The sequence below is a fragment of the Armigeres subalbatus genome, chromosome 3, assembly GCF_024139115.2.
Source record: "Armigeres subalbatus isolate Guangzhou_Male chromosome 3, GZ_Asu_2, whole genome shotgun sequence".
NCBI lineage: Eukaryota > Metazoa > Arthropoda > Insecta > Diptera > Culicidae > Armigeres > Armigeres subalbatus.
The window spans coordinates 104,980,659-105,007,524 of NC_085141.1; the positions used below are offsets into that span (position 1 = coordinate 104,980,659).

Here is a 26,866-nt window from a genome sequence, read left to right on the forward strand (position 1 = left end):
AAACTGTTACTTACTTTTTTGGATCGCCTGTTTTTCCTCTTTATTGCGTATGACACGCAAATCAAGTACGTAAACTACTTTTTACACTTGATTATCACCACAAAAAGCAAATTTATGCAATACAGTGATCGTTCGCTAATTGGGGCACGACCTCACCCCAACTAGCGAATGCCGTTCGTTAATTGGGGCGTTTTGACAAGCGTCAATGTTGTTTACTTTTTGCGTTGAACAAAGGAAAATTTTACGCGCCAGAAAATATCGATCCCGCCAAACACGGAAACAAAACGTCAACGCATTTTGACATCACATTCTGACGTTTGACTGCTTTTTAATTGGGTTTCGCCCCAATTAGCGAACCCCCAACTAAAAAGCGCCCCAACTAAAAAAAACCCCAATTAGCGAACGTTCACTGTATTTGCTCTATGTTTCACTAAATAAAATCGGGACTGTTCGTTTTCTTTGACAGCAGCACACTTCGGAATAGACCAGTGCATGATGACGTAGGTTGACAGTTCACAGAGCTTTTTCACCGGGACCGGGACTAAAATTGTTTCGTCATTTTATTCGCATGTAGATGGCCTTTGCGATTGATTTCATGCTGAATGCAAAGAATATCATTGAAATATTCGGATCGCAGCAATTTTAAACTAAAAATATGAATTTTAATTTTCTCCTCATCGATTTTTCTTCTAACACCTTGTAAACAAGCTCTGTGAACTGTCAAATAAGTGAGGTTAGATCAAGATCTTGCATTGGTCTATAGTGCGAGAGAATGTGTTTGTGAGCTTATCAAACACACGCTAAAAAATACCAAGCACAATTCTATGTGATATGATTTTAGCAAAAATACGAACAAAATATCTGGCGATGGCATTTATTTAAAAAAAAGTGTTAAAATATAAATGCTTCTATTCATATTTTTACGCAGGCCATGAATTATATCAAAAGTGATAGCAACACCGTAGTATTTTAACTCTTATGTGGCTGACAGGACCGTTTTCTTTTTGCAACTTCAATACTTTCCAAGCTCATTAAAAAAATCATAACCATTCCCGTTCCTACATAGCGCATTTCAACCATAAATAATTGCCTACTTTTAGGGTATTATCTATTATTCAACTGTGAAACGTAGTGTAAGAATGGGGTGGCTCCAGCGGCTGGATAGGACAATGCTGTCCATTATTCAACATCTGAAGACTACCAGAACCGACGAGCTTCGTTTCACCTAAAATTGATTAATTATATATTTTTTACATTATTCAAAAGACGGATAAGCATTCGAAATTTGCAAATTTGGATTCCATTGTTTAGATTAATTTGGGAGTCCCCCTTCCAGAAGAGGAGGGTTCTAATACCATCATAAGAATCTTCATCGTTCCCAAAAACCTCTGCATACAAATGTTCATGCCGTTTCCTAGTATATAAGGGTAGACAGACACAAATTAATTCTTTTGTGTATAGATTTGGTTTTACGTCGAGCCATGATTTTTTTTGATGAAACAAACATATCATCTAAGGACCGCAAAGAGCTAGTTGTATATTTGAAACTAGTTGATAGACTTTTGCTTACGACTCTAAGGCATTACAAAAGACAAGAGATGTAAATCTTAGCAGCGGACAAAAAGCACAAGTTCCCTTCTCCAAAATGGCCAACATTATTCAAATAGGTTGAAAATGGTAAAAGTTATAAAAGGTCAATATCTGGGTACACAGGTACCCTATCTGCCATTCACGTCTGTTTTTTATGGCCGCATAAGGGTTAAATTTGTTTTACAATGTGTTTAAATGCTTTTGCCTATCTGTCTACATGACATAAAATTGATGCCAAGGCTAAAAATTCATGTTTTGTTTTAAGCCAATAAAAAAAACAATAAAGTTTGTTCCAAAATTGAGTGAAGCGAGATGAGCGTGCGGCCGATTAATATGAATGAATTTTACTACTGGAGGATATAAACAACCAGCATTTGGCACCAATACATTACCAGTTTTCTACCTCCATGTCTAGTTGCTGAAAAGAGCAAACTCATTGCTGATAAAAGAAATTGCTATGCCAATAGAAGAAACATTGACCTGTTACATTATGTTAAATTTACTGAGTTTGTGGTGAAAGCTGTTATATATAGTGAACACCAATCATCAAAGAAAGACCATGCAAATATATACCAGTTAAACTGTACCTGTGTTTTAGTGTAATTATTCATTATTTTTATCATTCAATTTGGCGAACGTCTTAGACTGCCAAGAATAGGTATTTTCCCCTATCTTTGAAGACTTTCTAACATTCGTTTTTTTTCCTAATTCAGTCTAAATTTCGTATTTTGTATGCTTGTTTTCGTAATGTCGCATCGGATCATATTCCTTCAACACAGCAACACTTTCCGAACAAATTAAGCAAACCAGCTTTCCTTTGTTCAACGTGAAAACGCCATTTCAAAATATGTAAATATTTTTTTATTGTCTTTTTTAAGGAGACTTTCAGCCCGAGGTTGGCTCGTCTCCGTTATGTAAATATTATTTTTTGCTTCAAATTCAAATAAAAGGAATTATTGGAACACAATAAAAGTAAAGCACTCGATTAACAGACCTTATTATGTTTTAAAACCAGTAATATCCTACAGCATTTAATAATAAATTATGAAAAAAAAGCTTCCCGAGCCACATAGAGAAGCTTGTGGGCCGGTTTTGAAATATTTTCTCCCATAGAGCGCGGGCCACAAAAAATGTAGCCGACGGTCGCATCCGACCTGCGGGCCGTACGTTGGGCAGCCCTGCCATATAGATGTTTCAAAAAAATCATCTTGTTGGATAGCCGGGGAAAAGTTGTTCTTTTCCAAAGTCTTACGGTTGAAACCATTTAGCCGAAGGCCGTTATACCAAAAGTCGTTTTCGCCGGACAGATCAATTGGTCGACAATGCCGTTTGAAAAAGGGGCCATTTGACCGAAATTTGCAGTAGGCCAAACATGACATTTGGCCGAAAAGGATGTTTAGCAGAAATGGCCATTTGGTCAGAATTGTTGTTTCCCTTTCGGCCGTATACAGTAATATCCCGATTTTATCAAACCCCTGGTGAATTTTAAGGGGAAATAACACAGGGTATGTGACAAAATTGAAAAAAAAATTCCAATTTTTAAATTCATTCCACAAATATGAATCATTTTATGCCTTGGAAAGGCCAAATGCGTGAATGGTACCCGTTATTTTTTGTCGAAATTGCTTACAGAATATTTCCCAGGTACTCAAAAGTTGTTCCTAATGAACTACAGGCGGTGAAAGTTATTTCATGAAAATCAATGTAGTTTGTGGTATTATTTACAAAAATAAAAAAAAATGACACAATTTTTTGGGGTGGCAAAATCGGGTCGAAAACGTGATGAAATCGGGTCGAAAACATGATGAAATCGGGTCAACACTGTATTCCCTTTGGCCATATGGCCTTTTCAGCCAAACCGTTTCGGCCAAATGGAATTCGGCCAGATGATTTTCAGCCAAACGCGATATTCAACCAAGTGGCATTTGGACAAATGGCTTTTGGTTGAATGACTTTCGGCCAAACGACCCTTTCCACTCATTTGATCAGTGCAGTCCTATGAAAATCGTATACGCCATTTGCCATACACTCCCTCACCCCTAAACTGTCCACGTGGTATATTGACCGCCCCTTACGGAAACTGGTTAGATTCTTTAAAATAATCAAAACTTTATTTTCCAGGTTCAAAGACCCTCTTAAGATCATTTTTTCAATTAATTGTTCGAACCTGTTACAAATTTTCTAGATATCCTATTTTCTACGGATTTCACAGATTTTCCAGACTTAACAGATTCATAATAGAAACCGGGACGTTTTTCGGGACGTCTAGCAATGCGGGACAGGTAGGCTAAATTCGGGACTGTCCCGCATAATCCGGGACGTCTGGTCACTTTAGTTTATATGTATTTATTATACCCGTGTCAATCCCTACAGAATAATCTTAAAAAAAAACTTTTAAGAACTTTACTTTAAAGAACATTTATGCCTTGAGAACTTCTTTGGCAATTTATTCCGAGATTTTTTCGAAAATTTGGTCGAAATTCCTACGGAAAATTCTTCGAAAATACCTACGGAAATTGTATGAGAGAAATCTCCCTAAATTCCCATAGTAGAATTCCTTCGTATTTTTTTTAAATTGCTTCAGGAATTCCTGAGGAAATCGGTATAGGATTTCCTTAGAACCTTTTTAAGAAATTGCTTCAGCAATTATTTCAGGAATTTCCTAAAGATGTTCTGATAGTGATTCCTTAAGAGACATTCCTCCGGAAATATAGTTAGATATTCCTTGGGACCTCCGTAAATTCCTTTGAGTTATTTCCTCAGAAAATCTTTCAGGAGTCATTTGGAAATTACTTAAAGAGTGCTTTTCGAAATATTATATGGAAATTCATTGGAAAATTCCTTTAGAAACTCTTAGGTAAATTCCTTTAGTATTTACTATTTCATTCTTTAATAAATTTTCAGAAAAAATCTTCCAACAAAATTGCTGGAATAATTCCTGCAGAAATTTCGGAAGAAATTCCATATGGTTTTACAAAAATGAATTCCGCAGGAATTCTTGGAAGAAGGTTTCTAAGGAATTTGCGGAGAAATCTATGAAAACATTTCCAGAGAATTTTTTGAAGGAATTCCTGGACGAATTTCAAAAGAAATTCCTGGCGTAATTTTTTATTTATACCTGGAAATAACTTCTGGAGGAGTTCTTAGAAGAATTTCTGAAGGATTTCCAAAAAACCCATCCCGAAGGAATTCTTAAATCAATTTCCGAAAGGATTCCTGAAGGAATTCCCAAAGAATTATTATTATTATAGAGTTTTGGCACTTCCTCAGCAAGCGTGCTGGGAATTTTCACCTACCCCGGGCAATCTGAATGCCAAAGGGGATTAGGCTCTGTGGATCTCATTCGCCGGTTGACTTAAAATCCTATAATAAACGTTTGCACCGGATGTATTAGTTATGGTGGTTCAGGAATCTTCTTACGATGCTGCAAGTTCCAAGAACCACTGTCTTTTGGATGCTATGGAGGTTATGAGATAGTTCCAGCTCTCCTAAGGATCTCAGAAGAGATTTCGGGACGATTCCGGTTGCTGAGATAACAACCGGAATTATACGCACGTCCTCCAGGTGCCACATCTGCTTCAACTCCTCCGCCAAGTCGTGGTACTTCGTTATCTTGTTGGAGAATGTTGTTTGGACATTATGGTCTAGCGGTACAGCAATGTCGATGAGGGTTACCCGCTTCATCCTTTTGTCGTAGACCACAATATCGGGCCGATTGGCACGAATGAGGACATCCGTTATGATCTCGCGATCCCAGTACAGCTTCATGAAACTATTTTCCAGAACCGGGACAGGCACATATTTGTAGTAGGCGACAAACTGGTTAACCAAGTTGTGCTTTATAGCAAGCTGTTGGTGCACAATCTTGGCTACTTCGTTATGACGACCGAGATAGGCTGAATCAGCTAAGGCTGAACACCCGGACACGATATGTTCGATCGTCTCTCCTACTGAATTGCACTTCCTGCAGCGGTCCTCCACGTTTTCGTGCAATATATAGTGCCGATAGTTCTTCGTCGCAATTACCCGGTCCTGGATGGCTACCATGAATCCTTCTGTTTCCGAGAAGAGTTCACCCGCACCAGCCACGTATTCGACGCCGCTTTGTCGATATATTCCAGCTCCAGTTGATGGGGTGCGTCCCATGTAACTCCTTCTGCTTCCACGATGCGATCATCTCGTCGACAGATTTGATGTCGCAATTCAGCTGATAGTCCTCCTGCGCCAGATGCAGGGCACTGAATCCGTGGTCAGCTTCACACACAGCGCGATAGATTTCGTGGCGGTTCTGGCTTTCCACGAAGTATCTTCGCAACTGCTGGATCTGGGAAACACATAGTGTTTGTATATCAGTGACGCCTCTTCCTCCTACTGTACGTGGCAGGGTGACTCTCTCAATGGACGATTTTGGATGGCGCATGCGATGCTTAGTGAACGCCACTCGTACTGCTCGTTCTAACGCCTCCAAGTCAGTCTTGGTCCACTTCACCACCCCGAAACTGTATGTCAACAAGGGCACAGCAAACGTGTTTATCGCCTTCACCTTGTTGCCGGCCGCCAAGAGGCTCTTCAAAATACCGTTGACACGATGCAAGAACTTTTCCTGCAGCTCTTTCTTGATCGTCGTATGGCGAATTCCTTTCAGTTGCAGGAAACCTAGGAACTTGTACGTTTCGCCTTCAACCATGTTTCGAATCTCCTCCTGTTCGTTGACGCGGAAACTGTCGGCATCCACCAGGTGACCCCGGTGTAGATGTATGGATCGACATTTATCGATACCAAACTCCATCCGGATGTCGTTGCTGAATACCGTTACAAGCCGCAGAAATTGGTGCAGCTTATTATTATTATTATAGAGTTTTGGCACTTCCTCAGCAAGCGTGCTGGGAATTTTCACCTACCCCGGGCAATCTGAATGCCAAAGGGGATTAGGCTCTGTGGATCTCATTCGCCGGTTGACTTAAAATCCTATAATAAACGTTTGCACCGGATGTATTAGTTATGGTGGTTCAGGAATCTTCTTACGATGCTGCAAGTTCCAAGAACCACTGTCTTTTGGATGCTATGGAGGTTATGAGATAGTTCCAGCTCTCCTAAGGATCTCAGAAGAGATTTCGGGACGATTCCGCACGATTATACGCACGTCCTCCAGGTGCCACATCTGCTTCAACTCCTCCGCCAAGTCGTGGTACTTCGTTATCTTGTTAGAGAATGTTGTTTGGACATTATGGTCTAGCGGTACAGCAATGTCGATGAGGGTTACCCGCTTCATCCTTTTGTCGTAGACCACAATATCGGGCCGATTGGCACGAATGAGGACATCCGTTATGATCTCGCGATCCCAGTACAGCTTCACGAAACTATTTTCCAGAACCGGGACAGGCACATATTTGTAGTAGGCGACAAACTGGTTAACCAAGTTGTGCTTTAAAGCAAGCTGTTGGTGCACAATCTTGGCTACTTCGTTATGACGACCGAGATAGGCTGAATCAGCTAAGGCTGAACACCCGGACACGATATGTTCGATCGTCTCTCCTACTGAATTGCACTTCCTGCAGCGGTCCTCCACGTTTTCGTGCAATATATAGTGCCGATAGTTCTTCGTCGCAATTACCCGGTCCTGGATGGCTACCATGAATCCTTCTGTTTCCGAGAAGAGTTCACCCCGCACCAGCCACGTATTCGACGCCGCTTTGTCGATATATTCCAGCTCCAGTTGATGGGGGTGCGTCCCATGCAACTCCTTCTGCTTCCACGATGCGATCATCTCGTCGACAGATTTGATGTCGCAATTCAGCTGATAGTCCTCCTGCGCCAGATGCAGGGCACTGAATCCGTGGTCAGCTTCACACACAGCGCGATAGATTTCGTGGCGGTTCTGGCTTTCCACGAAGTATCTTCGCAACTGCTGGATCTGGGAAACACATAGTGTTTGTATATCGGTGACGCCTCTTCCTCCTACTGTACGTGGCAGGGTGACTCTCTCAATGGACGATTTTGGATGGCGCATGCGATGCTTAGTGAACGCCACTCGTACTGCTCGTTCTAACGCCTCCAAGTCAGTCTTGGTCCACTTCACCACCCCGAAACTGTATGTCAACAAGGGCACAGCAAACGTGTTTATCGCCTTCACCTTGTTGCCGGCCGACAAGAGGCTCTTCAAAATACCGTTGACACGATGCAAGAACTTTTCCTGCAGCTCTTTCTTGATCGTCGTATGGCGAATTCCTTTCAGTTGCAGGAAACCTAGGAACTTGTACGTTTCGCCTTCAACCATGTTTCGAATCTCCTCCTGTTCATTGACGCGGAAACTGTCGGCATCCACCAGGTGACCCCGGTGTAGATGTATGGATCGACATTTATCGATACCAAACTCCATCCGGATGTCGTTGCTGAATACCGTTACAAGCCGCAGAAATTGGTGCAGCTTCTCCACAGATTCCGCAAACAGCTTCAAGTCGTCCATAAAGAAGGTGTGGGTAATGTTTGTACTCCTTTCCCCACTCTTCAAATGATAGCCATAGTTGTGTTGGTTGAGTACTCTGCTAAGAGGGTTCATGGCAAGGCAAAACCATAGAGGACTAAAGGTATCGCCTTGGAATATGCCCCTCCTGATGCTGAGAGTCCTGGACCGTAACACCTTTTCTCCGTCGGTAATGTGTAGGGATGTGCTCCACATCCCCATAGCGTGCTGCATTAGCCTGATGACGTTACCGTCTATCTTATACAACTGCAGTACCTTAAGAAGGTACGAGTGAGGTACTGAGTCGTATGCCTTTTTATAGTCGATATACGCCATGCTCAGGTTTCTTTGCTTGTGGGTGGCCTGCCCAACAACGACTGCATCAATGATGACCTGATCCTTGCAGCCTCGTGTGTTACGTCGACAACCTTTTGTTCCTCGGTCATCAGGTTGTTGACGTCGCAATGGTTCTGCACCCTCCTCGCTATTACCGATGACAGCACTTTGTACAGACTCGAAAGGCACGTTATTGGTCTGTACTTGGCTGGGTTCAAAGTGTTCCGATCCTTCGGCAGAAGATAAGTGACACCCCTAGTGATGAATTCCGGTAGCTGCCCGGGGTTATCTAGTACCGTGTTGAAGCATTCCGCCATCCGCCCGTGGACCGTTGTGAGTTTTTATACCAGAAATTATGCACAAAATCGGGTCCTGGTGCAGCCCAATTCCTGGTATACCGAGTAGCCTCACGTATGTCTTGGGCGGTCACGTTGATAGCGGTCATGTCTCCAATTCCACCACAATATTGCTCTTCTTCTGCCATCCACACCCCGTCGCCGTTGTGTATGACGGGGTTCTCCCATAGATTGGACCAAAACTGCGTGACTTCTCCAATCTCCGGAAGGCCCTCGCCAAAGTCGGCTTTGTCGTTTCGGATGTGGTTGTAGAACTCCCTTTCGTTGATGTTGAACATTCGATTTTGTTCCTTCCTCTTCGAACATTCTCCATAACGTCGCAGTCGCTTAGCAAGAGCACTCAACCGCTGTACATGGGTGTCGAGGATCTCAGTTATGTTCGCCTCAGTGAGATCACGGAGTTCTGTGGGTTTCACAATTTCAGCAACATTCCGAACTAGCCTGGTTGATCGATTCCCTTCTTGTACTGTGTTAATCGACCAACCTTTGACCGCAGTGTGGCGATGCGGGTCTCCAGACGTCGCATCCACGCGGGTTTTCGTGCTTTGGGGCGTGCGCGTCCATCACTCTCACCTTGTGGGCGCGTTCGCAATCCCAACGTTCTTACAACAGCCACTGCAGCCGAATACACGATAAATTGCAGCTCCTCAAGGTTCTCCACGGTTTCCAAGTACTGTGGCAAAATATCCTGGTTAAGGATGCTTACTGTACTCGTCAACCGATAGGAGTACTGCAACTTGGGTATCCGGTGTCGGGTCTGTCACACGGAACTGTGTAACTGCTGTGCCCATATGATTAGCTAGTTCGTCCTTCAATTGCTGTCGTTGCAATTCCACTGTTGGTCCTGGAGCGGCGGGTGCAATCGAATCGCGACGGTTACTTGCGATTGATGCATCCAACCCAACAGAACTCCTTCTCGACGTATCGCTCGATCTTGCCTCCTCCTCCACTCCTAATTCCCTCTGCACTTCCCGCTTGATGTACTCTACGTCTTCTGGAGTCAGCATATTATGTGACATAATAGCTCTCTGGCGTGTGTACAACTTGTTCTGGTCAAGCTGGGGTGCAAACCGAGGAACCTCTCATTGAACATCTCCAGCATCGCCGGTCTGCCGGACATATCCGTCTCCATCCTGGTGCAAACGTAGTAGCAACGGATCACGTACTGATTCATCTCCCTTGTCCACATGATCCGTTGCCGTCGGCGGCCCGCTAACGTGAGTGATTGACGTCGATCAACCACAGCAACATCAGCAGGTGCAGCATTGCCTTGGTGATTTCTTCTGCTGCCGTTTCTGTTTTGCCTTGTCGGCACGGGCTGAGCCCGATGACTAGAGGGTCGCTGTTGCACCTCTCCTTCCTCTAGCCGCTGGCCGCTCGCTCTGTCCCTTGTCCCAGGACCAGCTCCAGTAGGGGCTCCCTCCTGGGGCAATCGCATGGGTGGTATTCTTCTTGAGCGTAACTCCGATCTCTAGGTATGCTTTCATTCCCGGAAGCTACGGGTTCTGTAAAGTTATTTGATTCTTCACAGTGCTAAATAGCTAGGTTCAAGCGCCAGTGCTCGCCCGAGGGTGGTTTTTCATTGGTGCTTAGGAATTGGGCCTTCAGCTCCCACCTACTCCTACTCCTACCTACTCCCACCTACACTACTATTATTATTATTATTATTATTATTATTATTATTATTATTATTATTATTGTCTTTATTAGGGAGACTTTCAGCCCGAGGCTGGCTCGTCTCCGCAGTTCCCAAAGAATTTTCTAATGAAATTTCGGAAGGATTTCTACTAAATTAATTTTCGAAACTATTCCTAAAACAATTTCAATAAATCGTGGAAGAATATCCGTAGGATTTTCCTTAGATATAAGTAGAAATTTTAAATGAAATTTCAAAGAAATTTGAAAGGAATTCTTAAAGATGTATCTAAAAAATTTCTAAAAGAATTTCTGAAGAAATTCCTATAAGAACCCGTAAAGGAATCAACGAAGAAATTTTTGAAATTTTCTAATTTTCCTTCTTTGAATTTTCAAAGGGATCCCTTGAGAAATTTTCAAAGGAATTTATGGATTTATCTTGGTTTTGACTCTTAAATTGCTTGCTAGAAAACCCCTTAAATTGTCGCAAACATTATCTCGAATGATTTGAAAGTTTTTGGTAAAATACTCCCAGTGGCCTTTTCAATTATAGACGATAGACGTAGGGGTTAAAAAATTGCTTATTAATGCGTTATATAATCAAAGGATCTTCCTTATACAGATACGTATTTCGACCCTAACAGTAAAGCCGTTGAGGTCGTAGTACGTATCTGTAAAGTTACAATCAAGTTGTGGAATTTAATGGGATAGTACTAACACTCTAATGACAAATGAAAACATTCTACCAAAAAGCTCTAAATAATTCTCTTTATATGTAAATATTATTTTCTTATTGGCATTACAACCCCCACTGGGACATTGCCGCATCGCAGATTAGTGTTCACAGTTATTAACTGCGAGTTTTTCTAAGCAAAGCTATCATTTTTACATTCGTACATCATGAAGTTGACATCATACGATGATACTTTAATTCCCAAGAAAGTTGAGACAATCTTCAACCCAAAAATTTCCTACACCGGCCCGGAATCAAATCCAGCCACATTCAGTATGTTCTTGCTTTGTAGCCACTGCTAAGGAAGGCCCTTAATAATATTACAAAAATCCTTAAAATAAAATTATAATTTCTATTAAAAACAACTTTCACCCAACCAGATACTTGTCACAGGACATGAATCCCACTTACCGATTCGTGCAGGAACTTGTTGATTGTCGTAACAATCAGATGGCAAATGGCCGACACCGACCCGGCGATCATGCACCATTTGAGCGGCAGCGGAAGCATGGCGTACGGCACAAAGATGATGAACAGGACGTACCAAATTAGATACTCCCGCTCGGCGAAACCCAGCCCTTCGCCGATGAATCCCTGCAGGTTGAGCAGCAGCCACGTGCAAACGGCCGCCCAGTGGAGATAGTTGTTGGCGAACAGCCGCCAGCTGCCCAACACGCAGATCAAAAAGTTCGAGATGACACAACACACCGACCAGGTGATTTCGTGGGGCTTGATTGACTGCAATAAAACGGTTCGGAAAGAACATAAACTCACTAATTGGCTCGGCCCAGTTCCTTGGCGGGGAATCATTTACCTGCGGATGGTTGAATCCGATCCAGACGGAAGCCAGCACTATCTTGAGCACCAGATCGACAACGTTGACGAGGATGAGCGACTTTTGCCGCTGCCGATGGGAGTAGGTCAGATAGGATCGCTCGAGGGATGGTGCCCGAAACGAGTTGGTCATCGAGGGACACAGAATGCCCTTGATAACGTTGCCCCGTTTGAAGGCCGAGTAGGTGTTACTGCTGAGGGGTGGCAGAGCGGAGCTGTTGTTGGTTGGGTTGGCCTCGCCACAACCACCGCCACCGCCTTCATCATCACCGCCGTGTCCTCCACCCGGTGGGGGGCCACATTTTCCGTTGCTATCGTCGCCTGCCGTCATTGTCGTTGTGACGGGTGTGGTTATGCCGTTTACCGGTTTCTGCTGGTCCACTGGCGATGAGGATACTGCGAAAAAAAAACGTACACAACATTGCGGAAATTAGTGTCACAGTGAGTAGATGGTAGCACTCCTCCCATCGATGAGGCTAAACGAGGTGCTGGAAATATTGTAGTTGAATATCAATTTAATTAGAGTCGCTTTGTTATATTGTGGTGCACGAGAATAGCCTCATTCGCGTAAGTTAACCATTGTACGATGGTGAAATGTGGTACATATTTTGATAAAATATTTGTTGAGCTGCTGGTTTTACAGATCATTAGTTCGTTGGGGGTGGAATTTTATCGAAATAAGTGGTCATCTACCTAGGGGTTATCTGTAAATGCTACAAATTTCAAAAGCATTGTTTTACACAATTAAATCAACCGTATTAAAATCGATCACCAGTTGTCGGGAACGAGATTGACACGCGGTAGAGCATCAATGAATAATTCAAGCAATTAAAACCTTTGAACTCGGTAATTATGCGGATAACTCATGAAAGCAAATTTATTCGAATTTTAAGAATTTTCTCATCAACTGATGTTAACTGTATTATGAAAAAAATAAATCATTTCCAGCCATTAATTGCATTTGCTGCGTGCTAGAAGTACAGGAAGCAGAAAGCAAATTCCTTAAACCAAATTAGAGATGAAAGTTCTCGATGAGTTGTGCGAACAGACTCTCTTCTCATCTTCTGACCATGACACCAATAAAAGTAACCTATATGTGACTAAGTTTATTCGAATAGAAACAATAAATTCGCTTGAGGGTAGCTCCATATGAGACAACGTTCAACCTATTAAATGCGGAAATTGATACACGACCCCTATGTATCTTAAGGCTCATAAAAGTGTCCAACAACCACGACAAAAACAATGAATCCAGCGCAGATATACACAACTCAACAGAGGACGAAACAAGAGACTCATAAATAAAATTCAAACGTTCATCAGTTAGTAGCAACAGCTAAGCCAAACTATAGGACCCATGTTTGATATAGTCATATCGAGGTGTCGTGTTGGCTTCTCCAGTGAACCAATCTGTCAGACGAGAGAACATCGGTTGGGTCGCACTTCAACAATGTTTGATGACCGTCCTGCCGCACACACACCGGGTGCCCCAATACTTCCGGCCGTTCTTGTCGTCGTTGTCGCCGCCGTTGTTATCGCTGGTTAAAGCCTCGAAGCCGTGACTTAGTCGTTGCCACACAGACGGACTCACCCATGCTCGTTCAATTAAATAATCGATAAATTTCCTCCGCGCGGCTCGGAGCAGCAACAACAGCAACAGCAGCTGGTTCACGGATATGTGATGCGCGCTAAATTTAGTCAGCAAGTCCGCTTCCCTCCATTAGCTACCAGCTTTTCTGCAACTCCAGAAGGGCGGTGTTTCTCAATTCGATTTTCGAGGACTGTGCAAATGTTCTGGAGGGCGGATTTTTCGCCAACTGATCAACACCTTCCATCTCTAAAGGGCTAGTACAATACTAATGCTAATAGACCATCTGTAAAGGACTAATGCAGGGCGGACTCGATTGTGTGGAAAGTTGAAAAATAAATTCTTTCAGAACAAATGTTTAGGCTAATCGAAGCCGGTTTTGTTTGTCATACCATTACAAGTATAATATAATCTTCGTCTGTATATATATAGATCTTCTATATATATATATATATATATATATATATATATATATATATATATATATATATATATATATATATAAACCAATCTATGTATGTATGTATGTTCGCTAACTACTTCAGAACCACGTGGCCGGTTCCAACCAAATTTGGTACACACATTCTCTATCCCAGCGAAAGTTAACAAAGGGGTGGGATGGTCATTTGGAGGGGGAGGGGTGGTGGAAGATGTTTTGTTTAGTAAACGACCAAATTTTGTACACATATTCACTATGAAGAGACGATCATAGAGAGTGGGTCATTTGGGAAATGGGGTAGGGGTCTGGAGGGAGGGGCATTGTTCAGAAAACGTAAGTAAATTACGAAACCCTGGACCGATTTCAACCAAATTTAGTACATACATTCTCTATCCTAAGGAGAAGATAACAAAGGGGGTGGAATGGTCATTGGGAAAAGAGGAAGGTTGAGGGGGGGAGGAGTTGTTTTTAGAAAGCAATTCAGTGTAACTCCCAACCCTCAGGACCAATTCCAACCAGATTTGGTACACAAATTCTCTATTTTTGAAAAATGTTTTTGAAAAGGTAGAAGGGCCATAGAAATCTATATATCAGAGCGTTAATTAATAAGGGCCAGCGACGTTAGGCATAATGTACGTTAGGCATAATTGACGTTTGGCATAATTCTGCCTTCTTTATGTCATAGGCTGTTCTTTGGGTCATTTTATGCCTAACGTCCATTATGCCTAACGAACTTATGTCTAACGTACTAATGGCTAACGTACTTATGCTTAACGTACTTATGCCTAACGTACTTATGCCTAACGTACTTATGCCTAACGGGGTATACCCAATGAATAAAGCTTCCAACAAATGATTAAATTTGTTATGATTAAATCTTTCAACTCTATGATTAAAGATTATGGTTAATGATTTATTTAGTTTTGACAATGATGATTGATAATGATTAACGATTAAATTCGTTTTGATAATGATGAACGATTATGAATAATGAAAAAAACGTTGGAGTATGATTAAAGATTACCGATCGTGATTAAATGTTGACACACTATGTGTATGGTTAATAATTAACGATCGATATGATTAATGATAAATGATTATGGATTATCAAATTTAATGATTTGCATAGTGATCAATAATCAAGCAACCTTATTCCAAATTGGGTTATTAAAAGGTATAAAAATTATATGATTATGATTAAAGATTAATGAATAAAAGTGAGGTATACAATGATTAAAATTGATGATTAATGAATAAACTCAAAACAATGATGAATATGATTAGTGATTAATGTTTAAATGTATAATTCTATGACTGTGATCAATGATTAAATAATTCATTATCATGATTTCTTCTTCTTATTGGCATTACATCCCCACACTGGGACAGAGCCGCCTCGCAGCTTAGTGTTCATTAAGCACTTCCACAGTTATTAACTGCGAGGTTTCAAAGCCAGGTTACCATTTTTGCATTCGTATATCATGAGGCTAACACGATGATACTTTTATGCCCAGGGAAGTCGAGACAATTTCCAATCCGAAAATTGCCTAGACCGGCACCAGGAATCGAACCCAGCCACCCTCAGCATGGTCTTGCTTTGTAGCCGCGCGTCTTACCGCACGGCTAAGGAGGGCCCATTATCATGATTAAATCTATGATTAATCACTAATGCTCTGATATATATATATATATATATATATATATATATATATATATATATATATATATAACTCAATGTTTGTATATTTGTGTGTATGTTCCAGCATAAATTCTGTTCCCCTTGGCTGATTTCAACCAAATTTGAAACACACATTCTTCATATTAAGAAGACAACGATAGTGGGTAAAGAATGGAAAAGGAATCAGACCGCATCGTGCTTTCGTGCTGTGCGGTTCTTTCTCTCTTTGCGGAAGGAAGTTTTTAATACTACCCGAAGCTATTTTAATTTCAACGGTGCTTCTTAGCGCTATTTGTACCCACTGATCCCGTTACGATCTTTGCAAGGACCCGTGCCTTCGTTTTACGTTGGACCCGTTTGCGGAAGTAAAATTCCGACAAGCGGTGGTAATCCTGCAGGGACACCGTTCTGGGAAAAAACCTCTTAGAAGGTCACGTCTCCACGCTCAACCATGAGCATTAATAAAAACAAGAGGAAGGGGGAGTCTCTGAATTCTCCACTTCCTTCAAAGAAACAAGGTTTCAAGACCGTCCTGCCCAAGCGCGGAAAAAATAGAAGGAAGCTGGAGGATTCAGATATTCCTTCTAACTCTAATATCGGAAATAATTCTTCTCCAATCGAACTGAGCAATCAGTTCGATTTGATTAATGATGAAATTGAGCAAATCGAATCTACCTCTAGCCCAGGTGATTCGATTCATGCGAAAAAGCAAAGGATTTCGCCAATTGTGGTATCTGTTGCCGAGTTTTCTGGCTTCCGGAATGAGATTTTGAGTAACCTTCAGGGTTTAATTTCAGATTGCCAGGAAGGGTGACTGCCGCGTTTTGCCGGGATCCTTTGACGATCGCAAACGTCTTCTTCAGTATTTAACTGAGAAGCGCCATAAATTCTTCACATACGACGACAAAACTGAGCGATTGTTCAAAGTCGTCTTGAAAGGTCTCCCCAGTGATGATAAATCACTGGATGAGATTAAAATTGAAATTTCTCAATTACTTGGATTTTTACCAGTCCAAGTAATTAAGATGAAAAAAAATCCCACTCTGGTACTTCCCAGAGGGGCATTTCTCAAGAATTTTATTTAGTTCATTTTAACAAAAGTGAACTGAATAATATGAAAAGTTTGGAAAAGGCCTGTATTATGTCTCATGTCCGTGTTACATGGGAACATTTCCGCAGGCCTGGGGGAAATTTCCAAAACCCTACCCAGTGCCGTAAGTGCCAAAAGTGGGGTCATGGAACCAAACATTGTCACATGGATGCTAAATGCATGATTTGTGGTGGAACCTCTCACGCCAAGGACGCATGTCCTGTGAGAGAAGATTCCAATAAATTTAAATGTGCAAATTGTGGGGGCAATCATAAATCCAATTTCTGGGAATGCCCTTCACGCAAAAAAGTTTTGAATTCCCGTGCAAAATTGATGACGGGAAATTCCAATCGGATCCCAGATTCGACGGGTAGAAAATTTTCAAACGCTCAAATTTCGAAACCGGTTACCGGTCGAGCAATTCATACCCACCACAATTCACAAACAAATTTTGCCGCTCGTCAACCTACGTATGCAAACATCGCTGCTGGTAGACCAAATTTCTCTTCTCAAAATGAGGTTTATACCCATGTCCCAACGGAAAATAACGGTCATGTTGCCGATTCAGGTAGCATGACTGCTTCCGATTGATTTTTAACTGAACAATTGCATCACATGATTGATGCAATGTTCAAAGCAAATCTAATTCCTGAAGCTGTTCAGGTTGGTATAAAGTACACACAAAAATTGTTATCGGACTCCGTTTCAATGGATCCAAATAATTGTGTGAAAGTTCTAAATTGGAATGCCTGCTCTCTAAAGGGTAAGGAAGATGAATTATTCAACTTCCTTTCAGTTCATAATGTGCATATTGCCATTATAACTGAAACGTATTTAAAACCAGGACTCTCCATTAAAAGAGATCCAAACTATTTTATCTACAGAAATGATCGTCTTGACAGCGCCTGTGGTGGGGTCGCCATTGTCATTAATAGACGTATCAAACATAAATTATTTTCTTCGTTTGAAACCAAAGTTTTTGAAACCTTGGGAGTTTCTGTTGAAACAAATTTTGGACAATTTTCCTTCATTGCAGCCTACTTGCCTTTTCAATGCAATGGGCAGCAAAAGAATTTGTTGAAAGCTGATCTTCAAATTCTGACTCGCAACAAATCAAAATTCTTCGTAATTGGTGACTTCAATGCCAAACACCGTTCATGGAATAATGCTCAAAGCAATTCCAATGGTAAAATTTTATTTGAAGATTGTTCTGCGGGATATTATACTATTCAATATCCCAATGGACCAACTTGTTTTTCTTCCAGTCGAAATCCTTCTACAATGCCCGCTGTTCCGGTCTACAATTGATGAATTTTAATTTTCCTCTGTACATCATTAAACTGATCCAAAATTATTTATCAGATCGCTCGCTGCAGGTAAACTATCAGAATACTAAATCTGATAGATTACCTGTAAGGGCTGGTGTCCCCCAAGGCAGCATACTGGGGCCCATATTGTATAACATTTTTACTTCTGACTTACCTGATTTACCACCAGGGTGTCAAAAATCTTTGTTTGCAGATGACACGGGCCTTTCAGCCAAAGGGCGAAGCCTTCGTGTCATTTGTAGTGGACTTGCAAAAATGGAAAATTTCGCCGAATGCTTCCAAAACTCAGCTTATAATTTTCCCACATAAGCCGAGAGCTTCTTATTTGAAACCTTCTAGCAGACATATTGTCACTATGAATGGGGTTCCAATTAATTGGTCTAGCGAAGCTAAATATTTAGGACTTCTGCTAGATCAACAATTAACTTTTAAAAATCACATTGAAGGCCTTCAAGCCAAATGTAACAAATATATTAAGTGCCTATATCCACTTATAAACAGAAAATCAAAACTTTGTCTTAAGAACAAACTTTTGATTTACAAACAAATTTTTAGACCTGCCATGTTGTATGCTGTGCCAATATGGGCTAGTTGCTGCAATACCAGAAAGAAGGCACTCCAGAGGATTCAAAATAAAATTTTGAAAATGATTCTGAAGTTGCCTCCGTGGTATAGTACCAATGAACTTCATAGAATTTCTAATATTGAGACATTGCAACAAATGTCCAACAAAATAATTTCCAATTTTAGACAAAAATCGTTGCAATCTTCTATTGCAACGATTAACCCCTTGTACCCTTAGTATAAAATAGGTTAAGATTAGTTTAAGTTGAAAACATTGTAATTCCTACATGGTTCAATTCAACCAGAGGAAAAATTCTAACTGCCAGAGGCAATTGAAATGTATTAATAATAACTAAAAGCGTAACATAGCAAATAAGGATGATAGTGTTAAGAAAACACGGAACACCTAGTCTAAGAGATGAATGCATGTATTAGATAATTAGCAAAAAAAATTAGTAAAAAAAAAAAAAAAAAAAAATGGAAAAGGAAGGTTCGACCAGTGAAAAGCAATGATTAATGTGTTTCTTTCTGGATGGTGATTGTGATTTTTTCTTTAAAAATAGACGGTCTTCATTACACGCCTTATTTTCCCTGCGTGTACTTCACACGCTGATTCTTTTAACTAGCGCCGGCGGTTTACATTACCCACCATTTTCTTTATGGCTATTTTTATATTCACCCTTTTCCCCTTTGCGGTTTTCGTTACACGTCATATTTTCCCAGCGGAATATTTTACAGGCTGTTTTTAACACTCAGCGATTTTCCAATAATCGACAGCTATTATCCAGGCAGTGTTCATTAGACGCCTTCTTTTTCCTGAAGAATACATGACGTTGCGCAGTGGATCGTTCTCCACCGCCCGCTGTTCCGGTCTACAAGCAGCCTACATCGCAGAAGGACTCGACATGCTGGCAAATTTGTAAGGTGTGTAACGATAATGTTTCTTTTATCCTTCCTCAAATCGCTTTGAATTAAAAACCATGGAATGAATCATAACTGCTGACCTTTGCCTTAATTTTTGAAGCTGAGCCCTGTTCATCACCTTGATCAGGTAATCAATATTCGAGCAACGCCCAACAATATACCTTTTGTCGTCAACAGATTTTGTTACTGACAAACGCACCTCGCAACAAGCCTTTATCAGAACCCAAACACAATATGGCATGAATCATTTGCCTTGCAGGCTCTGATATTTCCGAAAATACGATGCTAATTTTGTAATCATAGTTAGATTCTCGAATATTATCATAAAAGCAAAAACTATGATAGAGAGAGCTGTAGAGATAATGTAAAATATCGGGAGGAAAAGTTAACAACATTTTTTTTTCTTTTTTGTTGCTGACAAAAAAATCGGACCTTTGTCATTATTATCTTCGACACAAACAAAACTTTGTCGTTGATTCTGTTTGGTCGCTTGTTTCGCATGCGCATCTAAGAAATCGCCCCAGGAGCAGATACTTCATACAAAAAGTGTGACATGGGGGTGAGCGGGGTATAAAATGCTATTTTTTCGCGTTGTATAATCAATGGATCTTTCCTAAAGTGCAGTTTTCGTTCAGTGAAGTCTCTGATATCTCGGGAACTTTTTCAAATCGGCGTATGTAACATTTTGATCAAGCTGAGAAAATGGGCTTGGAAATTTTCAGATTTTATTTTTATTTCTATTTAGAAACTAAACATTTTTATTGCAATTGAATTCACCTCAACGATATTCACCTCTGAAATCTGCACTGCGTGTGAACATTTCAGTTATTTTGATAAACATATATGTTACAACGTTCTGCAACAGATTAATCACATACGTCGTTTTGATAAGTCAGCACGACCGAGGTCACGCTACTTTCGTCGAAATGTTACGCTGCATTGTTGATACGTCGAAATGTTAAGTCAAGTTGAAACGTTTCACGCACATGCGACAAAAAAATTGCAACACTTACAACACGACGTAACAACATATGCTGCAGAAAAACAACGTAAAATGTTTTTCTTAACGAAAATCAGAATATTCAAGCAACATGCTTAATTTTGAAATCAGTGATGAAAAAGTATAATCAGACGCACGTTTTAACCTATTTAGTTGTTCGAAAAAACTTTTTAAAGTACATTTTCTGCTAAGCGGTGCGGTGTATGTGCAATATTTTCAACAATGATGTTACACCGTTTTGTAAAAAAATGATTTACATTTTTAATAACACATTTTCAAGTAGCTTTGAAGATATACATATTTTTAGATGAATTTGATGCCATATGCTGTTGAAAACGGGTTTGTTTACAATTTGCGACATACGCCGTTTTGAAAAAGTACCCGAGATATGTTGCTTTCAGCTATGTAGGTTCTCTTTTCGCCAGCGTTTGGAAGAGAGGAGCTGTAGCCAGTGTACTGAAAGGATCAGTTCCCCATACTAAAGCCTGTACACGTTATATTTCGGACAATTAGATAATGTCCAAATGATTTATTGCCATTTTATCAATTTAGACGACAACGAAAACATGCTGAAAAAGCGAAGAGATTCAGCTGCCATGTAAATTGATCGTCTCAGTGATTTGTAATTATTTTAAAAAATCGCAGTGGAAGATAGGTGTCCGATATTTAACGTGGACAGGCTTTAGTTTTCATACAAACTTGAAACGGCTTGTGCTCAGTCAATTTTTGTTCAAATCGGCTTTTGGAGGACACTCGGATCATAAGACGGAATCGAGTGAGCATTAGGGCAGTTCAAATTTTAAAAATGTTCGAACATTCCAACTCCCATATGTCTGTTGGCATCATTTTTATAATATAGGAGTCCTTGCAAAATTTTAGGCAATTATGTGGCCATTTAGGGGTGGCGCGAAGTCAATTTATGTTTAAATGGAAATTTGTATGGGAGAACCTTGAAATTTATTCAAGTCTCCCTACAACTGTCAAATCGTGATGAATTCAAATGAACATCCCCAGCCTCCCTTTTTGGAATCTATATAAATGAGGCCTCCGGATAACATTTTAGTTATGAACGGTTCTATTGATAGTGTGAATATGAGATAAATGACTAAAATTGTGTAATTAGCCTCAACGTAGCAGTGAAAATATAAATCAAAATTAATGAGTTGCCCACTGGTTGAGCTCAAATAGATCCCAAATCCCAAATAGATTCCCAATCCTAGCTTTAATCTTCGAAGCTCTTCTGAATCTCAACGCACATCACTGAAAGTAGCTACTGCATTGTAGCTAATGACGTCGAATCATACTACGTAACCCCTTTCGAACCTGATCAGGACGAGGAGGATGTCAAGAAACACGTCATGGAAATATCAAACGTACACTCGTCTCTTGTGAAAGTCACGAAGTTAGTACCTCGCGGGAAGCAGATCGCAGATCTTTCCTTTGTCTCCTTCAAAATTACCGTTTGCAAAACTGCGTCAAGTGTCGTGGGTGATCCTTGGTACTGGCCAGACGGTATCTCCGTTCGTCCCTTTGAACCAAATACAAAAAACGTACCTGCGGTAAGGCTTCCGACACCACAAGAAATGTGAAGCTGCTCCACTTTCAACATTCATCACTATACGCTCCGGGATGCATGCCTGAAAGTCCTCTGGGAGGCCCCAATCCTCTCGTCACAGTCGAGCCCTTCCAGCCAGCGACCAGCAGTCATCCCGGTCCTGTGTTCGAGTTCGGAAAGGGGGTCTCCCAAACTGTCCTCGCAGGCAAGTACATAAGCAATAAGTTCATCTCCCTTCCGGTAAAGTCTACTACATCCAACAGCAAATTCCCGAGCTCGTCGCAAACCCTCGCCAACACGTTTATGGACCGTAAGCAACCAGCATCATTAAGCAAAGCACGTTCAACCAACATATCATCAACAACCCCGGGATGCACGCCTGCAAGTTCTCTGGGAGCCCCTAATCCCCTTGTCACAGTCGAGCCATTCCAGCCAGCGCCCTGCAGACATCCCGGCCCTGTGTATGAGATCGGAGAGGGGGTCTCCCAAACTACCCTCGCAGGCAAGTATACCTGCAATAAGAATAATATCCGCCCACCAATTTCGACTACTTCTAACAGCCCGGCATCGACTGTTTCCTGTTCAAGCTCATCACAGCACGTCGTGAACACACATACCTATTTCACCATCAGCCCATCATCATCAGACAAGCTTACCTCAGCACACTCAACGTCATCGGGATGCACGCCTGCTAGCCTTGTGGAAGCCCCTAAACCTCTCGTCACAGTCGAGCCACTCCTGCCAGCGTCCAGCAGTCATCCCGGTCCTGTGTACGAGTCTGGTGAAGGGGTCTTCCAACCACCCATTGCAGGCAAGTACGCATGCAATAAGGACATATCACTTCCGATAACATTGGCCTATTCCAGCAACTCATCCACTTCGAGGTCGAGCACCGAACGAAACTCATATTTCTCGCTATACTACCAGAATGTAAGAGGCCTGCGCACCAAAATTGCTCAGTTGCGGTTGCTTCCATTCAGCTGTGATTAAGATGTGCTGGCTTTCACGGAAACTTGGCTACGAGAGGATATCAATAGTACTGAAATTTCTTCTGAGTACGTGCTGTTTCGTTGCGATCAAAGCATATTAACTAGCAAGCATTCGCGCGGTGGTGGTGTGCTGATTGCAGTGAAAACTCACATTCGATGTGAGCCATTCAATTGCCAAACAGTGAACATCTTGAGCAAACTGCTGTTTGTGTGAAGTCTAAAACGCGTTCGATTTACATTGTCGCTATATATCTTCCACCTAACTCGAACGCTGACTTGTATGCTGCTCATGCTAATGCAGTTCATCATGTCGCTAACCAAGCTTCCGACTCAGATGTGATTTTGTCTCTGGGCGACTTCAACCTCCCAAACTTGCGTTGGCAATTAGATGACGAAATCAATGGCTACATACCCTCCAATACCGTTTCCGATAACGAACAGAATCTCATCGAATCTATGTTTGCAACGGGCCTACGTCAAATTAATAGTTTTGCGAACGTCAACGGTAAACTCCTCGATCTTGTTTTCGTTAGTCTGCCTGAGCTAATGGACACGTTTGCGCCGATGCTACCCGTGGACAGTCATCATCCTCCAATCGGAATACTATTTGATGTTAGTGACTACAATTTAATGTCTCCTGAAAACGGCATCGATCACTTCGATTACGATTTAATATCGTGCGATTACATCCTCTTAAAAGCAGCTCTCGCTGAAACAGATTGGGATACTCTGTTGCGGTTTGGCTCTATTGATGAAGCGCTTTCCGCTTTCTACAGCAAACTCAATTCGATTTGCGAAGGCACGGTGCCCCGAAGAAGACGTTCGTTTAACTCTGCATCCAACAAACCCTGGTGGACCTCTGAGCTCCGTAATCTCCGAAACACACTCAGAAAAGCAAGACTGCGATTTTTTGTCACGAAATCCGAGGATGCTCGGCATGTTCTCCGCGAGAGGGAAGTAACGTACAAATCTGCTCTGCAATCCACCTATGAAAACTATATATCCGTGATCGAGACCAACGTAAAACAGAATCCATCACGTTTCTGGGATTTTGTAAAGGAACGGAAATCATCAGCAAGAATTCCTTGTAATGTCAGCTACAACAATACGCAAGCTTGCTCAAATGATGAAGCTGCCAATCTCTTCTCTTTGTTTTTCGAGAGTCTATTCAGCAAGGTTTCTCCAGTTCTTCATCAAGATTGCTTCGCCCATATTTCCTCGCCTAATATCAACCTTCCCGTCACACAATTCTCTATAGATGAAGTGTTGTTGGCCATTGAAGAGCTAGACGTTAAGAAAGGGTCAGGTACGGACGGATTTCCTCCACTGTTCCTGAAAAAGTGCTCCACTGAACTAGCAACTCCGATTACGGTTTTGTTCAACCGTTCGCTGTGCGATAGGACATTACCAGCATTTTGGAAAACTGCTTACATCATTCCAATTCATAAATCTGGCAACATCAGAAATGTGGAGAATTATCGGGGTATTTCTATACTATGCTGTTTGAGCAAAGTATTCGAGAAGCTGATACACAACATTATTTATACCATTGCCTCACCAATTATCTCGAATAGTCAACATGGATTCATGAGGAAGCGCTCGACCACAACTAACCTGATGTGCTACGTGTACACGCTTTCAAGAGAAATGGAAATGAGAAAACAAATCGATTCGGTGTACGTTGACTTTGCGAAAGCATTCGATACCGTACCTCACACCCTAGTTGTCGAAAAATTGAAGCAAATAGGCTTCCCGAACTGGATTACGGAATGGATTTCTTCGTATCTTTCCGATCGCTCCTCGTACGTAGTTGTCAACTCAGCAAGTTCCCTATCATTCCGTATTACATCCGGAGTGCCACAAGGCAGTGTAATGGGTCCACTGCTATTCAACATTTTTGTGAATGACCTGTGCGGTATGCTGTCGTCTTCTAAGCTTTCATTCGCCGATGATTTGAAGTTTTTTCGCGTCATAGAATCCCCTGATGACTGCATCGCTCTACAAGAAGATATCAACAACATGATGATCTGGTGCATCGATAATGGCATGCGTGTTAACAACAATAAGTGCAAGATCATATCGTTCAGTCGCTCCAACAACCCAGTACATCATCAATACATTTTAGGAACGGAAATATTGCAACGAGTATCTTCTATTTGCGATCTTGGAGTCATCATCGACAGTAAGCTTCAGTTTAAGGAGCATGTGGGGATAACGACTGCCAAGGCTCTGTTAACTTTAGGGTTCATTTGCCGTCACGCCTCCGAGTTCACTGACGTATTCGCATTGAAATCGCTTTATTGCACGTTGGTACGTAGCGTTCTAGAGTATGCTGCTCCAGTTTGGACTCTGTACCATGTCTCACACATGCTTTCCATCGAACGCGTCCAGAAAAAGTCCAGAAGATTTGCACTGCGGCTGCTACCCTGGAATGATCGAAACAATCTTCCTGCATATTCAGAACGTTGTCAATTGATAGGCTTGGAGCCGCTATCCACCAGACGAATAAAACTGCAACGCTTATTTATCTTCGACGTAATCGAAGGGAACATCGACTGTTCTGAGATCCTTGGGCAGATACCGTTTAATGTCCCCCCCAGGCGGTTCCGGAACTCTAACTTACTGGCCGCTCCGTATCACCGTGCGTATTACGGTTACAATAATTCGCTAGACTCCTGCATTCGGTCATTCAACTTTGTTTCTGATGTTTTCGATTTCAATATCTCCAAAAATGTTTTCAAAAACCGGATGAACAGAATTGTTTAGTTATAAGATAGGTTATATTAGAAGATAAGTACAGTCTTTACGATGTAGTGTCGAAGACGGTGATGAATAAATAAATAAAATGGAGGTTGGGGATGTTTATTTGAATTCATCAAGATTTAACAGTTGTAGGGGGATTTGAATAAATTTTACGTTTTTCCCATACATATTTCCATATAAACGTAAATTGACTTCGCGCCACCCCTAAATGGCCACCGAATTGCCTGAAATTTTGCCAGGACTCCTTTATTATCAAAATGATGCTAATAGACATATGGGAGTTGGAATTTTCGAACATTTTTGAAATGTGAACTGCCCTAGTGATCATGGTAGAGCTAGGTCGTTTTTGAGCCACCCTACTAATATTCTTAGTTTTTTTTAAATAAATACGACACCACTACTACAGTATATGACAGTTTTTATTGTACCAATACAGAGTCTATTATATATGGAGTTACGCAAAGGGTGAAGCCAAATCTACCTATTTTTTTTTCTTCCTAAACAATGGAGGGGGAATCTGCTCAACAGACATCCTGGGTTGACCAGGAAGTGCTGGGTCAGGGGCCACCTCCAATGAGGGAGGCAGGGCTGCATCCCCGACCAGCTAAACCGTTTCCATTGCCGCCAAGCCCATCGTCCCTTCGGTACAACCAGAAAGTAATGCTTCAAAGGGGGGCCAGTGCATGACGCACCCTCGAGGTTAGCTGCGTGTCCTTGCAGCATCGAACATCGTGACTCGCTTTTTTAGAAGAACACCATGGTATCGTGCCAGCGCATTGCCGGCTTTCCAGGTGGCCTTACCACGCCCTATGTCCTCGGAAGGTGGGCAGGGTCGACTTCGCGCCTGCTTCCCTCTGCACGACTGGTATCAAGAATGATGATGCCGCGTGCACCCCAAATTGACCTTTCTGCGATAGGGCCTATTCGCCAGCACACAGAGGGACTTGCCGACGCGAGGCCTACGCCTGTCCCAGCCTTGACGAGGACCCCTTTCCGTCCTC

At 41.7% G+C, this 26,866-nt stretch overlaps 1 protein-coding gene across 9 annotated transcripts in view; it reads right to left on the minus strand.

Annotated features, from left to right (window-relative positions):
• Nucleotides 1-26,866, minus strand: part of LOC134226589 (adenylyl cyclase 78C) — a 366,691-nt gene that overhangs the window by 70,642 nt on the left and 269,183 nt on the right. For all 9 annotated transcript variants that reach the window (XR_009983514.1, XM_062707455.1, XM_062707450.1 and 6 more), the window contains 2 exons: nucleotides 11,928-12,343; nucleotides 11,525-11,851 (listed from right to left, as the gene is read on the minus strand). Coding sequence is in view for 8 of the 9 variants with exons in the window: in XM_062707455.1 (XP_062563439.1) it covers nucleotides 11,525-11,851; nucleotides 11,928-12,343 (743 nt within the window). In the remaining variant the exon portion in view is untranslated. The remainder of the gene's footprint in view (nucleotides 1-11,524; nucleotides 11,852-11,927; nucleotides 12,344-26,866) is intronic.